This window comes from Rhinopithecus bieti, unplaced genomic scaffold, assembly GCF_001698545.2.
Source record: "Rhinopithecus bieti isolate Rb0 unplaced genomic scaffold, ASM169854v2 scaffold_18548, whole genome shotgun sequence".
Taxonomy (NCBI): domain Eukaryota; kingdom Metazoa; phylum Chordata; class Mammalia; order Primates; family Cercopithecidae; genus Rhinopithecus; species Rhinopithecus bieti.
This window is the reverse complement of record NW_016809526.1, coordinates 2663449-2682656: the sequence shown is the minus strand read 5'-3', so window position 1 is coordinate 2682656 and position 19208 is coordinate 2663449. Positions and strand designations below refer to the sequence as shown.

Here is a 19208-nt window from a genome sequence, read left to right as displayed (position 1 = left end):
TCACACATATACAACCATCTGATCTTTGACAAACCTGACAAAAACGAGCAATGGGAAAGGATCTCCTATTCAGTAAATGGTACTGGGAAAACTGGCTAGCCATATGGAGAAAACTGAAACTGGACTTCTTCCTTACACCTTATACAAAAATTAACTCAAGATGGATTAAAGACTTAAATATAAAACCCAAAACCATAAAAACCCTAAAAGAAAACCTAGGCAATACCATTCAGGACATAGGCATGGGCAAAAACGCCAAAAGCAATTGCAACAAATGCCACAATTGACAAATGGGATCTAATTGAACTAAAGAGCTTCTGCACAGCAAAAGAAACTTTCATCAGAGTGAACAGGCAACCTACAGAATGAATGGGAGAAAATGTTTGCAATCTATCCATCTGACAAAGGTCTAATATCCAGAAATACAAAGAACTTAAACAATTTACAAGAAAAAACAAAACAATCCCATCAAAAAGTCGACAAAGGATATGAAGAGACACTTCTCAAAAGAAAACATTTATGTAGCCAACAAACATGAAAAAAATATCATCGTCACTGGTCACTAGAGAAATGCAAATTAAAACCACAATAAGCTACCATCTCATGCCTGTTAGAATGGCAATTATTAAAAAGTCAGGGAACAATAGATGTTGGGGAGGCTGTGGAGAAATAGAATGCTTTTACACTATTGGCGGGAATGTGAATTAGTTCAGCCATTATGGAAGACAGTATGGTGATTTCTTAAGGATCTAGAACAAGAAATACCATTTGAGCCAGCAACCCCATTATTGGGTATGTACCCAGAGGAATAAAAATCATTCTACTATAAAAACACATGCACATATGTTTATTGCAGCACTATTTACAATAGCAAAGACATGGAATCAACCCAAATGCCCATCAATGATAGGCTGGATAAATAAAATGTGGTACATATACACCATGGAATACTATGCAGTCATAAAAAGGAATAAGATCATGTTCTTTGCAGGGATTTGGATAAAGCTAGAAGTCTTCATCAGCAAACCAACACAGGAACAGAAAACCAAGTACCGCATATTCTCACTCATAAGTGGGAGTCCAACATTGAGAACACATGGACACAGAGAGGGGAACGTCACACACCAGGGCCTGTTGGGGGGTGGGGGTTGAAGGGAGAGAACTTAGAGGACAGGTCAATAGGTGCAGCAAACCACCATGGCACACGTATACCTCTGTAACGAACGTGCAAGTTCTGCACTGATTTTTTTTAGAAGAAATAAAGAACAAAAATCTATTATCTTGTTGCTCTTGTGGCAGTAGCCAAATCCCAGGTACGACAGGCCTGGAGACTGCAGAAGGCATGAAAACAGGGAAGAGACATGGCTTTCAGCTGCTCCTGTACCAGAGGCCCTCTTACCTTACTTCATGGCCCCTACTTCATGGCTTAGTAGAGTAGTGCCAGGAAGATATGCAGACCTGGGTGAAGGCACATACATGCTGGCTTTGCTCCCAAGAAAGTTTTCTACAGCCTGTTCCTTCTAGCTGGTTTGATAATTCAGCTGCCTGAGAATCTAGGCCATGAATGTATTCTCAATGGTATATTCAAGCTGTGAAATTTTAGTAGTACATAGATTTTTACAGTTTTAAGGAAAATCAATCAGCAGGCCAAAACAAGAGCTTGTTGAATGGGGCTTGCTTTTTTTAAAAAAAAAAATCAAATTTAAATTGGGATAATCTATCCATTGATGTTGCATTAATAGTTCACTTACCTAGTCATTCAAGTAAGTACCAGACTTGGTGCCTGAGCTGGCTATAAAGTGCTAAATCAGACATCTCCCTGACCACACGGAGCTTATTGTCTAATATAAGGTGAACTATAGTCCTCAGGCCAAATATGGTACTCTGCCTGCTTTTTTAAATAAAGTTTTATTGAAACACACCATGATCATTTGTTTATGCATTGTCTATGACCACTCTCAGACTACAATGGTGAAGTTGAGGAATTGAGTGGTTGCAACAGAGACTGTGTAGCCTGCAAAACCTTAAGTATTTACCATTGGGCTCTTTACAGAAGCAGTTTGCTGACCTTTGGTCTAGTGGATAGTTGAACTCTGCTTTCCCATCACAGTGATCCACTTGCTTTTTCTAAAATTGACTTATACAGGGTTTTTGGTTAAAAGGAAAGAATCCACTTAATGGGCTCAAGGAAAAAGGAGGATTATGATAAAATATTCCCCCAATAGAATCCATGAACAAGAAACTAAATACAGGCATTACTCCTAAAATATAAGTTTTGCCACACAAATTGCCATAACTCAGTTCTATTAATTAAAGAAAATAATCTGCATTACTGAGGTCACCACTGGTTATAACAAGATCTTGACTAGGAACTAATAATACGTTTAGAAGCTAGCACCAATTGAAAAAAAAAACAAAAACTGTTGTTTGAGCAATGCAAAGGCTTTGTTTGGGTAGCTTTGACCTTATTTATCTTAACCATGGGTTATAACAATAAAGGAGAAAAGGACTTGTAAAACATCACATTAGTGATAGGAAAAGAAGGGACAAGATTTTTAAGCAAAAGTTGCTAAATGCTGGATTTGATCTGTGATATTTAGATTTTACTCTACAACTATAAAAAGCATTCTTATTATTGAAATGATTACAGAAAAAGCCACTATTTTGTTGGGAACCTGAAATTCTTCAGCTCCCACTTTTTTTTTTACCTTCTTAAAACAATAATTGTTTTAAAGGCATTTTTTTTAATGTGGGGTTTCTGAGGAACATAGAATTGACTGTCTAGTGAGACAGAAGATAAGAAATAGGGCTGGAGCAGAAGTGAGGTCATTCTCACTGCTTCCCCAGCAGTACGTGGGCCCTGGTGCTTCCATCTCTGCCTTTTCTCTTCTTCCTCTCTCTTGCCTGGCTTCCACTGTATAAACCTAAACAACCTGGATTGTCAAGCCCCAGTCTACACGTCTCCAGAGCCTACCATCACCAGGAAATCCTTAGTACAAATTCTTAATGTGACTGGTGTAGGGGCCAAGGGATATTTTCCTCTTTACCCTCTAAAGGTTCACTGAAAATCAACTGATCAAAGGCAGATTAATAGGAGAAAAGGCATACAAATTTCTTAATGTGCACAGGGGTGAATCAGAGTGAGTCCCCACGATCCAATGGGGTACAGATGGTTCTATGCCCTTCTTCACAGGGGAAAGGAAGATGGGAAAGTGTGGATGATTTTAGTGGAGTTGTAAATGATCTTTAGGGGAATTCAATGGGTTTAAAGAACATATAATGGCCTGGGACAAAGTTTGTTGGGTCTGCAGAGCAGACAATGGTTTGTGACAGAAGTCTGTCCAGGTGTGTTGACAGACTTCAGTCTTTCTTCCTGTCATATGAGTTCAGTTCATGAAAACTCAGGGAAGGTACCAGAGGTCATTGATTTTTTCTTTGGTGGTTTGGACTTCAGGCAGATAAGGGAACTTCAGAGAACAGCTGCATCCTGTGCTTTGGGAGAGACAGAGGATTGGGGTAGAGGAGGTCAGACAGACCTCGAGACTTCTTCAGTTCAGCATGTCAATGTGCCATATTCTGGGGTTTCAGTTTCTGAGCCCAAATACTGACCTAACTCAATTTATAGTTTGATACTTTTGCAGAGCCTACTAAAACCCTGACTTTTACATTGCCACCAAGACAAAAGACTACATTCCCAGTTTCCCTTGAATCTCAGTGTAACCCTGGGGCTAAATCCTATGAAGTAAAATACAAGCAAAGATGTTATGTGAACCTTCCAGGAAGTGTCCTTGGAGGGTGGATATAATGATGTGATGGCTGGAGCTCTGACTGCCATGTTGGATGTGAGCACAAGGGCCACACCCTTGAGATAGCATAGTATGAGCTGGAAGGAGCCTGGATCACTGATGACCATTGGAGACCTCACAACAGCCCTAAACTGCCTATATCGAGGCTTCTTTTTTGTGAGTGAAATACATGCCCACCTTGTTTAAACAGATATTTAGGGGGTTTCTGTTACCTGCAATGGGGCCTAAACCTGACAGTTTCCTCTGATCCAATAAGCTGTGACCAGGGAGGTAGGGCCTGAGGGACACTGCCCACACAGTGAATCTTCCAGGTCTGAGTAGATTTCCCAGGAAAGGAGTCCGGGGCAGAGCAGGAAGACCCCGTGGAGTTTCAATCACAATGGTTGAGTTCCATTGCCAGATGACTTGGATCTGCAAGGAAGAGAAATACTGGGATACATGAAAAATTGGATCCTGGACTCCTACCATAGAACACACACCAGGATAAAAAAATTATAATTCAAGGGGAACAGTCTCTGGGAGATGGAATTGTGGGAATCATGGCTGCAGGCCAGGTTGACAGGTGCCCTGAGTAGATGGAAGTCAATTGTTCTGCTAATAATTGAAGAAACATTGGTCATATTTATAAGAGATCTGGTTAACGCATTCCCTTTGGCTACTTAGGGCTGTGATTTATAGGCAGCAAAGTCACTTAGGATAATAAAACCCCCAGGCCTGGTGGAAAACTGCTGAGATTTTTCAAGAAGAAAGGGACCACTTAAATATCTCAATTGGCTTTTCTTGAGTGAATGATATCCTGAGGAAGCAGGTTTCAAATGTGCCTCCATCATTCACACCCTTAAGAAGAAAAATGAGAGAAATAAAAAATGCTGCATTTATTTCAAATATTTGACAAGTTATGAAAGTCTTGGAACAGGTTTCTAAGAACTACAACTCCCAGTGGACACATGTTCCACCATCCTTTTCTTCCTTTTTTCCAAAAGCTTTTAATTGATTGAGAAAACTGGTTCAAATACCAGTTGATTTGAATGCATTATTCAATAAAAGAATATATGTCATTTTAAAATAGCCTTTCTTCTATACAACTGTGTCCAACTGGGCTATGGCCTTTCTGTTTAACATTTTTTCTTCCTAAGCAAATAAAATCCCAAAAGTTAAAAAAAAAAAAAAATCCTAAAAGTTTGTGCATAACCTTTGCCTGCAGAAGAAACACATGGTGGCACTGACAGTGCTCAAAGCAGCCTCGTTCCTCTGGGTCACAGACACAGCAGGCAGACACTCAGTCACAAAGGCCAGACACTTGAAAGCAGAGATTTAAGAAGGAAATCAGTTGTTCTTCATGTTCAGAAAAAAATAAAAGATGTTCTGAAACAGAAAACAAGAAAGAAAAAATAAAGCAGTCTATTCCCAGGCAGTAGCACCGATTACCCAGGAAGACCTCAACTTATATAAACATTGAAATCTTTGAAGTAAATGAAGATCAGCTGTGATGGTTAATTTTATGTGTCAAATGGACTGAGCTAAGGGTGCCCAGCTGGCTGGCAACACATTCTTTCTGGGTATATATATATGAGGATATCTTTGGAAGAGTTAAGCATTTGAATCAGTAAGTTAAGTAAAGATTGTCTTCACCAATGTAAGTGGACACCATCCAATCTGTTGAGGGCTTGAATAGAAGAAAAAGGTAAGGAAGGACAAATTTGCTCTCTGCTTGAGCTAGGACATCCGTCTTCTCCTGTCCCTGGATTTCAGCACTGTGGCCTTCAGACTTACTCCACTGGCTCCTCTGGGTCTCAGGCATTCAGGCTTGGACTAGAACTACACCAGCGCTCCTGGCCCTCCAACGGGCAGACAGCACATCACGGGATTTCTCAGCCTCCAGAATTGTGTGAGCCAACCCTCATAAGAAATTTCTTTCTATGTATCTACATATGTCCTACTGGTTCTGTTTCTCTGGAGAACCCTGACTAATACACCAGTCAAATGAGAAAGACAAAGCCTATTTCTTTAGATTTTACTATAACAAGGGAGTCAGCCCATCACACTTACACACTTACATTTGGCAGAGATCCAAAGGTAGGCAAAGGGGTGAGAAAGCTTCACAACAGAAAAAAGAGAAGACTTCATATATGTCCTGATAGGCATGGGGACACTGCAGGCGAGTTAACTAGAAGCAGAACATCCTATGTGGTTGGGCCTAAGTTAGAAGTGGGGGCAAATATTTTTTTTTTCTCTGATTTGTTCTAAATTAGAGGTGGGGGCAACAATTAGGGATGCTGTCAGTTATTAATCGAGTCCTGGCCATTTTGTGCGAATTGTTACAGAAGTTATTGTTTATCTTTCTGGATTATTTCTAGAGATAGCAATCTGGCTTCCTGCAAGTCCGATATACTCACATAGGAGGCTGGCTTCCTGTGTTGTTTATTGTAGATAAGGGAATTGGTTTCCTGGGCAGGTTGCTGCAGCTTGTGGGCCAGAGTTCTATTTTTATATGTGGTCTAGCCATTGTCCATTTGTACACTCAGTCTCTTGTCTTTCAGATAAAGACAGATAGCTGTCTTGGAGCAGCTGACCGATAGCCAGCAAGGTGGTTTCAGTATTTCTAAAGAGCTACTTTGGGAGACAGCTAATTCTTCTAGGCCAGCTTGCCCAGAAGTGCCTAAGGACACACTTGCCTGAGTGAGCACATCCCTCTGAGCTCCATGCACCAAGATAGTGAGGAAGGAAGGGAAGGATGATGGTGATGCTAGCAGCGGGGGCCTAGAAGGAGAGGAGGGAAGGAGTGCTCAGTGGTTCTCAGCCCTGGCTCTCAGAACTTCGTGGAGAGCTTTAAGTAAACACTGATGCAGCAGCTCCGCCTCACCCACCAAAGATTTTAATTTCATAAAGCACTGCTGGGCGTCAACATTGTTTAAAAACTTCCCAGGTGATTCTAAGGTGCAGCCCAGGTTGGCAGCTACTGACCGAAATGAATAATATTTCAGAGACACTGCGAACAAATATTTAGCAATTAGTGAAAATCAAATCAGGGCATGCAGCCACGACCACTTTCTCAAGAAGCCTCCAATCTTGCACTCTTGTAGTGCTGCACTTTAGAAATATAAAATGCAGAGTGAAGCTGAACTAGAGTAGCAAATAGGCAAAGGTCATAGAAGGTGAGCCATCACACACAATGAAAATGCCACAGGATCTAAACCACAGGCGTAGTGAACAAAGAAGTACACTTAAAGCTGCCTCGAAATGGCTGAAATTCTACCTATTCTGAACTGTGGCCTTCATTTTTATTTTTAACTACTAAAAAATTATTTCCTTCTTTAAAAAATGCCATTTTATCATAACCTTTTATTTTTTCACAGATTATGTATGATACATATGTGTGTTTCCAGTCTGTCTAAACTTATACATTTCTCAAATACTTAGAATGCAGAAGAGTTGCACTTGGGGTATATAAACTCCAAAACCTCAAAAGAAGCACACACACTATATATACTTGGTATCCATCTTTTATTTCTAGTCATTTTTAAATTTTTGGATGTACCAATGTATCTGAATCTGATACAACACCACCCCCTGGTGGAAGTCTATAGAAAAGAGCCCACACTTGATTTTACTTGAGAATGTTAATACTGCAAGGAATGATTATGATTGCATAAAACACTGGTGGGCTCTTCTCTCACTGTCTACCAGCAGAATGTTCTCTGCAAACAAAATCATATGCAAGTTCTGAATGAACACAACAGTAAAGCTGTAGCTGTGCTGAGAGCTTTCTCTTTCCCACACTTTCTTCATTGGCAACCCTACATCTCACTCAGGATGTCCAAAATAGAACTTACTGTATCATTTAACAGAAGTCATCTTCCCCAAAAATTAAAATTAAAGCTATTTCTCCTCAAGCCTTTTTTTTTTTTTTTTTTTTTTTTTTTTTGAGACGGAGTCTTGCTCTGTCACCCAGGCTGGAGTGTAATGGTGTGTTTCAGTTCACTGAAACCTCCATCTCCCGGGTTCAAGCGATTCTCCTACCTCAGCCTCCTGAGTAGCTGGGATTACAGGCACCCGCCATCATGCACAGCTAATTTTTGTATTTTTGTAGAGATGAGCTTTCACCATGCTGGCCAAGCTGGTCTTGAACTCCTGAACTCAGGTGATCCACCCACCTCGGCCTCCCAAAGTACTGGGATTGGAGGCGTGAGCCACCGTGCCCAGCCTCCTCAAGCCTCTTTACCTCAATACCAGCACGTCCTTTTCCATCCACCCAAGCTCTCGAGAGGATTCACATTTCACATGCACACATTAAAGGCTCTGAGTAGGCCTGAGTCAAAAAACAGGTTCAATTCATTTAGCTCAACAATTGCAACTCATTTTATTGTGAGACACATTCCCCTCCTCCCCAAAACTTCTTAACAAACTGCAGAATACTCTGATTATATTTCATTCAGAATGATTGTTTCACCTTAATTAGCAAATTAGTTCTTTGGCTGCACATGCTGTTCATCTTCAAAAATGCTTAAGCCAAACATACCGCAAACCAGCTCTCAACCATTTACAGTAATGGAATGTACAACCCCTAGGTGTTTGACCCCAGGCAGCTAGTGAAGTGATGTGACATCCACAGGCAGCTTCATCTCTGTCTCCTACCATCATTACCAGCTGAGGGAAGGAAAAGGTTGCCGCCAGTAATAGGAACAAGCATGCTTTGTCTTCAATTAAACGTAATAATCCTGCATTGCGTGAGCACCATGTAATTTTATTTAGAGGAATTATGTTGCTGACTTGGCTATAACCTAAGAAGATCATAGGCAGCTCTACAATTGACAGTGATTTAAGTGTTTTCCATACATTATCTCTTCCTGTGGATTTACAAGCCAAATGATATCAAAATCTCTATAGCTTCCAACATTCATATAAATCTGCATAGGTCCTTGGACATCAGTTCTAAAGAAATTTTACTCTATAAGACGTATTTTTTAACAAAAAATAGAGCTTTATGCCCTATGTCATCAATGGTAGACTTCCTAAGTAAGCCTACATGTTGCATCATTTCTTTTGTTGTTGTTGGTTTTTTTAGAGGTGGGGTCTGGCTATATTATCCAGATTGCACTTAAACTCCTGGGCTCAAGTGATCCTCCTGCCTCAGCCTCTCAAGTAGCTGGGACTATAGGCATGCCACTGTGCTCGGCTTACATGTTATACCACTTCTAATGTTGAAAACAAAGAAATGTCTAATTAAACTTACGTGCAGTGGAAAAGTCATTTGAACCTATTCTGTGCTTTGATCAACAGTCTCTCAGTCTATTTGCTGTCATTTTATGTCATCTACAGCTTTGACTTGGGAATGGGGGTCCTGAGGGCATGGACACACTCGCTCACCAGCCTGGCAGCCTCCAGAGCAGTGCCCCAGTGCACCGAGATGCCCCCACTCCCATGGCCATAGTGGTGGACTACAGGCAGCCTCCGGCCATCTCGGGCAAGGAGCTCTGTCTGCAGTCGCACGCCTGGCCTGTAGGGCCTCAAGCCCACCTTCTCCCTGATGTTGCAGGCTCTGTGGAGGGAGGGCTCCAGAGCACAGCATCGGGAAAGAATTTCTCTGCTATTTTCTGCATCTGGGGACAAATTCCAGTCCCCTTTTTGCCTAGTTCCACCTAGGGTTACATGGGACATACCAGGATAAATATACGTCAGCCCACTGCCATCTCGGATAAAATGCTCCACCCAGGGAGCCTGAACTTGGAGCACTTGGCCCCTTACAGGGAAAATCTTTGAGTCTCCTGCAAGCTGTCTGCTTCCAAGGCCTGAACAGTTGACCACGATGTCGAAGGACGGATGAAGTTCCCACAGGTCGTCTATTCGCCGAGTGAGCATCCAGCCTCCACTTCCTTTTATCCTATGGAAGAGAGGTCATGAAGTGAACCTTTGTTAGCATTCTGATCAACTACTTCCAGGAAGTAAACAAAAGGAACCCAGGAACAAAAATTAGGCGATCATCTCATGAACAAATACCCCAGGAGCTTCCAGGGCCCAATCAGGCCAAATTCTAGCCATCAACTGCTTCACGTCCTAGGAACTGGGGATTTCTAAAGTTGAATCTAAATGGAAACCACTTGAAAGTTCAAAACAAAGGTAATTATATGCTTTGCCCTTTTAAAATTTTGTAGAATTCCTATATTGTTATAGATGCTGGATAAATGCCAAGTTGATTTGGTATTTTACATGTCCAAGCATTTCTTATTTCTACTACTTATTTAACACTAAATTTGCTACATTTTATCTCATATTGTTAACTCTTGCATGCTCCTTTGTATTAGTCTGGTCTCCCTAACTAAAAGGTACAGGGGTCATATCCCCACCAGCTCTTCGTCTACAAGTGTGTTAGCACGAGAAGAACACAAAATATTTGTAGCTGATGAGCTAAATGGCATCTGTGATTGGTAATTGGTATGTTTTTTGGACCAACTATATCAATCATGAAAAGAAATGGCTTATCCAGTACCTGCAGTCTTTATTTAAATTGAAGTAAAATACATATAACATAAAATTTACCATTTTGATGATTTTTAAGTGTAAAGTTCAGTAGTATTAAGCACATTCACCTTGTTGTGCAACCGTCATCACCATCCATATGAGCTCTCCATCTCCAGAACACTTTTATTTTTTCTGAGATGAGGTCTTACTCTGTCACTCAGGCTGGAGTGCAGTGGCATGATCTCAGCTCACTGCAGCCTTGAATTCCTGGGCTTAAGTGATCCTCACACCTCAGCCTCCTGAGTAGCTGAGACCACAGGCATGTGCCACCATGCCCAGCTAATTTTTTGTATTTTTGATAGAGACAGGTTTTCGCCATGTTGCCCAGGCTGGTCTGCAACTCATGAGCTCAGTCAATCCACCTGCCTCTGCCTCCCAAAGTGCTGGGATTATAGGCATGAGCCACCACACCCAGCCTCCAGAACTTTTTTAATCTCACAAAACGGAAAGTCTACCCAATAAACAATAACCTCCAGGACCTGTAATCTTATTCACAGATCACTTGTAGAATAGAGAAAGAGACTATCAGCAGCTCTGTTCAATAGATGCAGACCGAATGCTTGCATGCAGGGCGCTGCTAAGAGGGGCCAGAAGGGTGTGAGTGACAGTGCCCTTCCTCAAGGGCTGACAGAGGAACTGGCAGACAGAAGTGTAAATGCTTGGCAGAATTGACTAAGTTTTAAAGGAGAAGTGGTGTGAAATCAGAAAACCTGGCTTTATGTCCCAGCTCTGCCTCACATTAGCTTTGAGCTCTTGGCCAACTCACCTCACTTCTCCAAATCTCAGTTTCCTCATCTGCATCGTGGGGAGGATACCTCCCTTGCCTGTCTCACAGGATGGTTGTGAGGTTCCAATAAAATAATGGCCACTACTTTGAACAGTCATCAATCACAAAACATTTTAGAGGACTGTTATCAATAAATCACGAATTCCTCAAGGGGAGAGATTGTATCTTATGCTTCTTACCATCCCTATGACCCAGCTAAGTGCCCCATACCTAGTGGACTGGAAGTAAGTGTTAGCCAATACTAAAGACGATATGAAATCCTGATTTGGACCTGTGATGGTTAATTTATGTGTCAACTTGATTGGGCTATGGGTTCTCAGATATTTGGTCAAACATACTCTGTGTGTTTCTGCGGAAAGTGTTTTTGAATGAGAAAAACATTTAAATCAGTAGGCAGAGTAAAGCTAATTGCCTTCTTTAATGTGGGTAGGCCTCATCTTAGCAGTTGAAAGCCTGAATGAAACAAAAAAGTTGACCCTTTTCCAAGGAAGAAAGAATTCCTTCTGCTGAACTGCCTTCCAACTGGGACGCTGGCTTTTTCCTCTTTTTGGACTGGAACTAAAACATTGGCTCTTCCTGGATTTCAAGCCTGCTGGCCTTCGGACTGGAGCTACACCATCGGCTCTCCTGGATCTCCTGCTTGCCTGCCAATGCACCACGCCGATCTTACACATCCTATTGGTTCTTTTTGTCTGGAGAAAAATACAGGGTGGCACAACTTTGGCATCTTCTTTCTCTGACTGCTGCCATCCAAGCCGTTTCAGGGAGAAACTGGGAAGGGCTGCCCTCGAAAATGGAGGCAGAGTGCTTGTATCCTGCCTGCCCCTAAGAGAGCAGAAGTGATCATCACAGCAGTTCTGAGCACTATCTACTTTCAAGGCCAGATAAACAGGTTTAATGTGAAGGAAAATAATAAGAAAAGTCAGAAACTTCTGCAGTGGCTATGGTGGTCAATGATGGCATGGGTTTGACAACTAATTTTAACTTAGCAAGGAGGGTCTCTTTGAAGTGATTCTAACTTTCCATCCCACTTCCTGGTTGGAAAGTTTAATTTAAACTTGTATTAAGATCAGCAGAAAACTGGCCTTCTGATGCTGAATTGCATTTCTAGAAAATGCCTCACGTTCGTGGCAGTACACGCCTGTAATTCCAGCCACTCAGGAGGCTGAGATGGGAAGATCCCTTGAACCTAGGAGGTGGAGGTTCAAGCCGAGATCGTGCCACTGTGCTCAAGCCTGGGAGACAGAGCAAGACGCCATCTCGAAAAGAAGAGAAGAGAAGAGAAGAGAAGAGAAGAGAAGAGAAGAGAAGAGAAAAGAAAAGAAAGAAAGATAAAAGGAAGGAAGGAAGGAAGGAAGGAAGGAAGGAAGGAAGGAAGGAAGAGAAAATGCCTCACGTTGATGAGTGCGGAAGAGACCAACGTTGCTACTCAGTGGCATCTTAGACCCTGACCCCAATAGCTCAGCGTCATATTCCATCAAGTACCAGCCATAGGCTGTTGTCTCAGCATCTTTGCAGTTCTCTGCATCTGACTGAAGGCCAAGCTGCTGGGCAGAGCTCCATCTGCTCGGTCTCTTCACACTCCCTCCCTCTGCAGAGACCTCTGAAGTATCTCCACTGAGCAGTTTCAAGAACAGTTTGAACCCTCTGGATTAGACTCATTGATTATTCAGCAAATATTTGTTGAGGGCTTGTACTCTGCCCAGCACCCTTAGGAGGCAAGAAGAACTCAGAGGCTCCGCTTGCTCTGAGATCACATGAACCTGCAACGCCCTTCCTATTAAATGCAAGCTGCATTGCCAGCATCAGTGCTTCAAACAACAGAACCTAAATTTGGTTGCTTTTATTCTAAAATCCAAGGAAGGGAGTATGTTGTTTACCTGAGATGAGGAAACCAAAGAAAAGAATCGGGCAAGCATCTACACTTTGGGGCCACAGAGAACCAATAAAGCCAATGGATTACTTTTTGGTGTAACTAAAAGGAGTTAAAGAGAGAGAATGAAGCTGGAGCTACTGTTGTGTTTGTTTGTTTGTTTTATAAGTAAAACTGTTTGTAGATAAAAAGTATTTAATGTAGCAAACTTTATGGAGACAGGTTGTTTTTGTTTTTTTTTTGGCTCTCTCGGTAAGAATAACCAATTTAGAAACTTAAATTATGTTCTTAAACATATAGTAATAGATAAATGTTTTTAAAGGTAAAATACTCTGTAAAGGTTGTTTTTCACCTAAACATTGGCATAGAAAGAAGAGTAAATTGGAGTTTTGTAGTAATACTGAGCAACACGTTTCAGCGTGTTTATAATCTTTCAAAAGGTGAACACAAAGAAAACACCTTTAAAAAGTACTTAGGAGGCCTCTACCCTTTACCATTCATATGACCTTGGCCAAATTATTCCACTTCTCTAAGCTTTAATCCTGTATCCATAATATGGGGGTAATAATACTGACTCCCTAGGCTCGTTGTGAAAATGAAATGAGACAACGTCTGGAAAAAGCATAACACTGTGCCTAACACACTATAGCTGCTCAATAAAGACCTTTTATTTTTTAAAAAGTGCTTAGGGGTTTTTCATGCTACTGTAAAACACAAGACCCAGTGCATCATCTATGAGTATTCGTACCCTCCATACCTGTATATCACTTATGTTTCATTAAGGATGATATTTCAATTTTGAAAAGTTTTAACTGATCATTATTTGAACATTATTTTGATTTTGTGGGGTTTTTTGATTCTTACATTGTAGATTCCATGTGTTAATATTTGAACATTATGTTCTGTGCTCCAGATATCCTAATTAATTAAAACTCAGATTATTTTCATAATTTGGGGGAATAAGAGAATCTGCCAGCCTTGGGATTTCAGCAAATTTTTAAAACTCACTGAAATTGTTTCCTAGGGATAAGAGTGCCTAGCTTACAGCATTTCTATGATGATTATGCAAGTATTCAATAAGTGTAAATGTCTTTTCTTTTCCATTTCAAAGGTTCCCTGCTGGTCAAGCTACTGATAAAAGTCCAACCTGTGCCTGGTGACTTCTTAAGCTATCCTAGTGGCTAGGCCTTGTCAGGTTTCCTGTGCTGCATTGCTCATAGGCCTTGGATCCCAGAGGAAAACTCATTAAATGTGCCTGGAGACTGGTCACCTTTATGCTGTTGTAATGCAACCACATAGCGATGCCCAGTCATTATTATATACCCCATGGGCAATGCATAAGATGGCACCAATGCATAGGAGGAAACTGTACCCAGAAGTCAGATGTTAAATTAGGTGACCAAGTGCCTACCAGGCTGCTTTTATGACCATATGAGGTAGTTATTCTGCAAGTTTGGGGTGACATGGTTGGAGGTACAAGAAGCATGGTGACTTTCCTCTTGAGGCTTCTTGCAATTGAGCAAGACCTCATCCTGGAGAGAGAGAATACCATTGTCCCAACCTCCCATGAGGAAATGGGGTTGGGGGCACTCAAGAAGCAGGACTCACAAAATAGCCCCAGCCCAACATCCTCTGGTCATCACCCTAAAACATAAAAGCGTCCATTTCCCCAAGCTTAAGTTAGCCCTCTGCTGGACTGCATCGGCCTGATCCACAGACATGGAGGATGGTCACCCTCAGCGCCTTTCCTTCACCTCACTGGGAGTTTCAGCAAGGAGGTAAATTGAGTTGGCTGTGCCCCTGAGGAAAACAAGGGTCCACTAAGCAAATCTTAAATGCACATGTACACACACACACACACACACACACACATACACATACACTCGACCTCCCAGGAGCAAAGAGTCCCCTCATCCCCTCTGTGCTCTTGGAATCAGAGGCAATTCCCATACTCCACTGAAGCTGAAGCCATGGCAAGAAAGGAATCTCAGGTAGCACTAAACAGGGAGGCAGGGGCTGTGATGTGGAGAGCCCGTGACAGGGGAAAGGACAAGCTCCTGGTGAGCTCCAGGGCAGACATAGCTGTCTAATAGGGCTAATGATGGTGCCAAGGAAGCCAGATTCTTTCATAGGCATTACTGTGAGTCAGGCCGAGCAGGAGAACACAAGATACAGGAGAAGAAAAAGATGGGCGCTAGAGGACTCTCCCAGAGAAAGTTACAGAGAGGCCTAATCAGAGGAGGGGCAGGGAAAGTACCAGGCAACTAGCTCAGTGGCCAGTGCTGAGGTCAGCATGGGGCCTCCCTGGGGACACAGGATAAGGCATGGCCTCTTGGAAAGAGATAAGTGTGTCCATGTTACCATGGCCCAGCACAGAAATGGGCCACCCAGTTTTCTGAATCTCATCAAAGGCAGGACAATCCTGGTCCCTCCGGGAGGATTGATTTAGATGGGCTGCCTGGAGGAAGACTTAATGCCTCGCTGATTCATTTCCTGGAAGGAGCCAGTAATAAAGCAGTAGAATTTAACTCTACTGGCAGAATATGATATAAAATATGACCTGCATGGGTGACTCAAACTCTGTGGGGTTTTTGTTTGTGTTTGTTCTGTATATTATTGGGCATTATTGTTTTATTTTTTGTTGGAGAAGGAGATGATCTCTTCTATCTTTTGAAAAACAATAACGATCTAATTTGTAGTACAAAAACATTTTTTGCGGAAGTTTGTATTATTTCAGAAGAATCGTGCTTAGGTTGAAGCCATTGCTGTGTGGCTTGCTGAGCAAATGCTTATTTTTGAGTGAGAACACTGAAGGCTGAACACTCACATTGTGTGGAAGAGGCGTAGGTGGCAACAAAATAGACCCTGAGTGTGAGGAACAAGCAGAGATTGTGTGGCGTCCCATCTGGGTCGCCTGGCAGGAGGTTAGTGGGCGGCAGCCCAGAGTGAGGCCCAGGTGTCGCTCCCTCACCGGGACGTGGCCCTGCTGCCCACCCTGCCTGAAGTGCTCGCCCTGAAAGGCCCGTCTTGGGCTGAGAGGAGTCCGGAGCTGCAAAGCCTCCTGCGGGAGGAAAGGGGACGTGCGTTCTTCCACCAGCCTGGTCGGACGCAGGCTCCAGGCTGCAGGGAGCTAATCTGCATGGGCAGGGGCCATCGGGAGCTGTCTGTGGAGGCCCCACACCGGGGTCAGGAGGGAGCCAGGTCTCAGGGGTACAAGAGGCTGAGGAGCAGAGGCGCTGAAGTCTTCCTTCGCAGCACACCCCGTGCCTTCTGTCTGAGGCACTCAGGTCTCGGCCGCCTTCCTGGCGGGCCCCCATATCAAACAAACGGACTGAAGAAGGTCTCCCCAGGACTCTGGGGGACAAGGGCAGCCCTCGGTCCTCTCCTCCCCGCTGCGCATAACCGACCCACAGTCCGGAGGCGGCGTATTTCCAGGCACCGCCGCCTCCCCCGGTCTCAGGCCCATGGCGTTGCGGTCCCCGCGGCCTGAAGCCCCCTGGCGGGGGAGCATTTTAAGTGGCGGGAAATGCTGACCGCAAGCCCGCAGCTGAGGACGGGGTGGCAGGGTTGACCTAAGCCTTCCTCCCGCAGTCAGGGGTCAGGCCTGAAAACACAGCGATGATGGAACTACGGGGCCTGTCTTCCAGCTTTGGAAGCAGGAAGAAATCATTCAGATAATATTTGGTTGGGTGTGGAAATGACGCGGGCTGCCGGGAGCTAAAACATTCTCTCTCGGAGTAGTGGGAGCCGGGAGGTGCGCAGGAGCGGGCCGGGGCGGGGACTGGCGCCCACTCACAGTCCCGCGTGGGGAGCCCCAGCCCCTGCAGAGGAAGACACTGCCCACGACGCAGGGCGGCACCAGGCCAACTGGGAGACTTATGAGGACTCCTCAGAGGAGATGACTGTGTGCTGAGGGGGAGGCTGGCGTCCCTGCCTCGGCCCCCTCCCACAGTGACACCTCTTCAAGTGCCCTGGGCCTTCATGCCCCCTCCCTGCCCCATCAGAACTCTCCTCATCTCCCCAGGGCCTTATCAAAAATTTGCCCCTTAAAGCAAAATGAAAGCAATGAGCCCTCTCTCCCAGGAAGAATTAAGCATTTGCATTTCACTTCTAGACTTAAGAGCCAATGCTTCAGTGAAAGTTTGGGTGAAGAAAGTTTGTGAAGAAACGCTTCACACCCCCTTCCCTGATTACTCATAAGCTCAAGGCTACCACTAGGACTCAAAACTTACTCTGGCTCATCTGAGCCGCACCTTCTTTCAGCTGGTCAACCAGAGGACCCCGCTCTGGCCCTTCTCCAGCCATGCCCTTCTTCTTGAGTGTGTGGGACTCGGGCATGCGCCCAGCCAGAGTCCTAACCCTTCCCTTCTAGCCCGTCTTCTGGGGACCCAGGATCCCCATATTCCCTGCCCTTTTTCAGGGCCTGCACTGTCTTCCTCCCAGGGGCAGACTGTGCCACTGTGTGCACCCCAGAGCCCAAGGAGTGGCCAAGGACAACTGTCTTCAGGGAAGATATGGAAAGAGCATGGGTGCTTCCTGGCATGCCTCTGGGCCCCCTTGCTGCCATGTGAAGATGCAGCACTCTTAGGAATCTAGAAATTCTAAATGTCAACTTGGCCTTTCTGGTGGTTGTGGTAGAGGTGGGTCTGATGCTGGGTGTGTTCTTCAGCTACACCTCAAATCAGGATTTACATTGCAACAGAGTGAAAATTTCAGGGGACAGAGGAAAAGAGAATGGAAAAAGAGAAAAGATGACTTCTTTCTGCACTGAATTCATAAATTTAAATTGTGGCATTGCATTAGGTTTGTGTTAAGGGAAAGATGGTGGAAAATATTCATGAAAAGAAAACGTTTTTCTTCTCAAAATTTGGGGTGTGTGGAATTTTGTTGTGCCCCAAAGTAAAAAAGTGCTTTAAAAAAAAAGCAAATCAAGTGAACATATCATAAAGACACAAGAGCAGTTTGAAGGGGCTCCTATTCAGCTAATCTTGGACAATTTGAACATCAAAATAATTAGAGGGAGTAAGTTATAAATCACTGAATAAAATAGGTATCCATGAGTTCATGCTGATATAAATAAATATAGGAAAAGGAAAACTTCTTTACAGTAGAAAGCAAACTATGTAGATGGAGTTATAAAATGATCACTTGGCAAACATCACAGTAATAAATAGTTCAGGCAAGAATCATCAATGGATACTAAAACTCGTAGGTGAAAGTACTACTATCATAGGAACTCGTTTCATGGGAATAGGATATTTACATAGTCTCAGGTATATCACAACAAAATATTTAGTAATTACAAAGAGAAAAAGTAGTAACCTCACAGTAGAGATACCTGACATTCTGGGTGATGAAAGTTAGCAGCCCCAATAAGGGGATAAACTGATATCGTCTGCCTCCTTCTATGATGCAATAAGGATTCAACATTACTTCTATGCATTCCCTTCCCTGATTACCCATAAGCTCCCAAAATGCAGGACCTCAATCTCATCCCGAGGAAACATCACACAAACCCCAACTGAGGGACATTCTATTATACAAAACAACTGATCTGTACTATTCACACTTGTAAATGTAATAAAAGACAAAGACAGACTAGAGACTAAAGAGACATGACAACTGAAGACAATGTGTGACTGCAATGGGATCATGGACTGGAAAAAATTATGGGTTGTGTGTATTTATATTCATATGTGGACATTATTTGGACAATTAGCAGAATATGAATAAGGTCCATAGATTTTAGTGTTGTGTCAATATAATGATATTGATTTTATTATACTACTGTTTTATTTGCCCAGTCAGCAACAACTGCTATTTAGCTACTGAGTTATCTGAACCTAAGAGAATAGTAAAATAGATCATTTTCTCTTTGTATTTATAGAAACTACGTTTTTTAAGTGCTCCAGGCCAAGTGTAGTGGATCATACCTGTAATCCCAACACTTTGGGAGGCCAAGGAGGCAGATCACTTGAGCCCAGGAGTTTTACAATAAATAATTTAAAATATTACAAATAATTTAAAAAATACAAATAATTTAAAAATAATTTAAAAATAATTTTTTTATTTTTAAAAAATTTAAAAAACTAGATCGTGATGCCACTGACATGTGCCTAGCAGGTCTAGGCTTCCTCCTTTCTGCTCCCATTCCAACCCGCGTAAGTCTGTAGTTTATTTTACCATGTGTGTCACTGCCATTGTTAATTAATATACGAACACA

The 19208-nt window shown here is 43.0% G+C and overlaps 1 protein-coding gene across 2 annotated transcripts in view; it reads right to left on the bottom strand.

Annotated features, from left to right (window-relative positions):
- Positions 1-8141: 8141 nt before the first annotated feature.
- DDO (D-aspartate oxidase) overlaps positions 8142-19208 on the bottom strand; it is a 23524-nt gene continuing 12457 nt past the window's right edge. For both annotated transcript variants that reach the window (XM_017889673.1, XM_017889674.1), the window contains exon 5: positions 8142-9687. In XM_017889673.1, the coding sequence (XP_017745162.1) occupies positions 9120-9687 (568 nt within the window). In that variant the 3' untranslated portion in view covers positions 8142-9119. The remainder of the gene's footprint in view (positions 9688-19208) is intronic.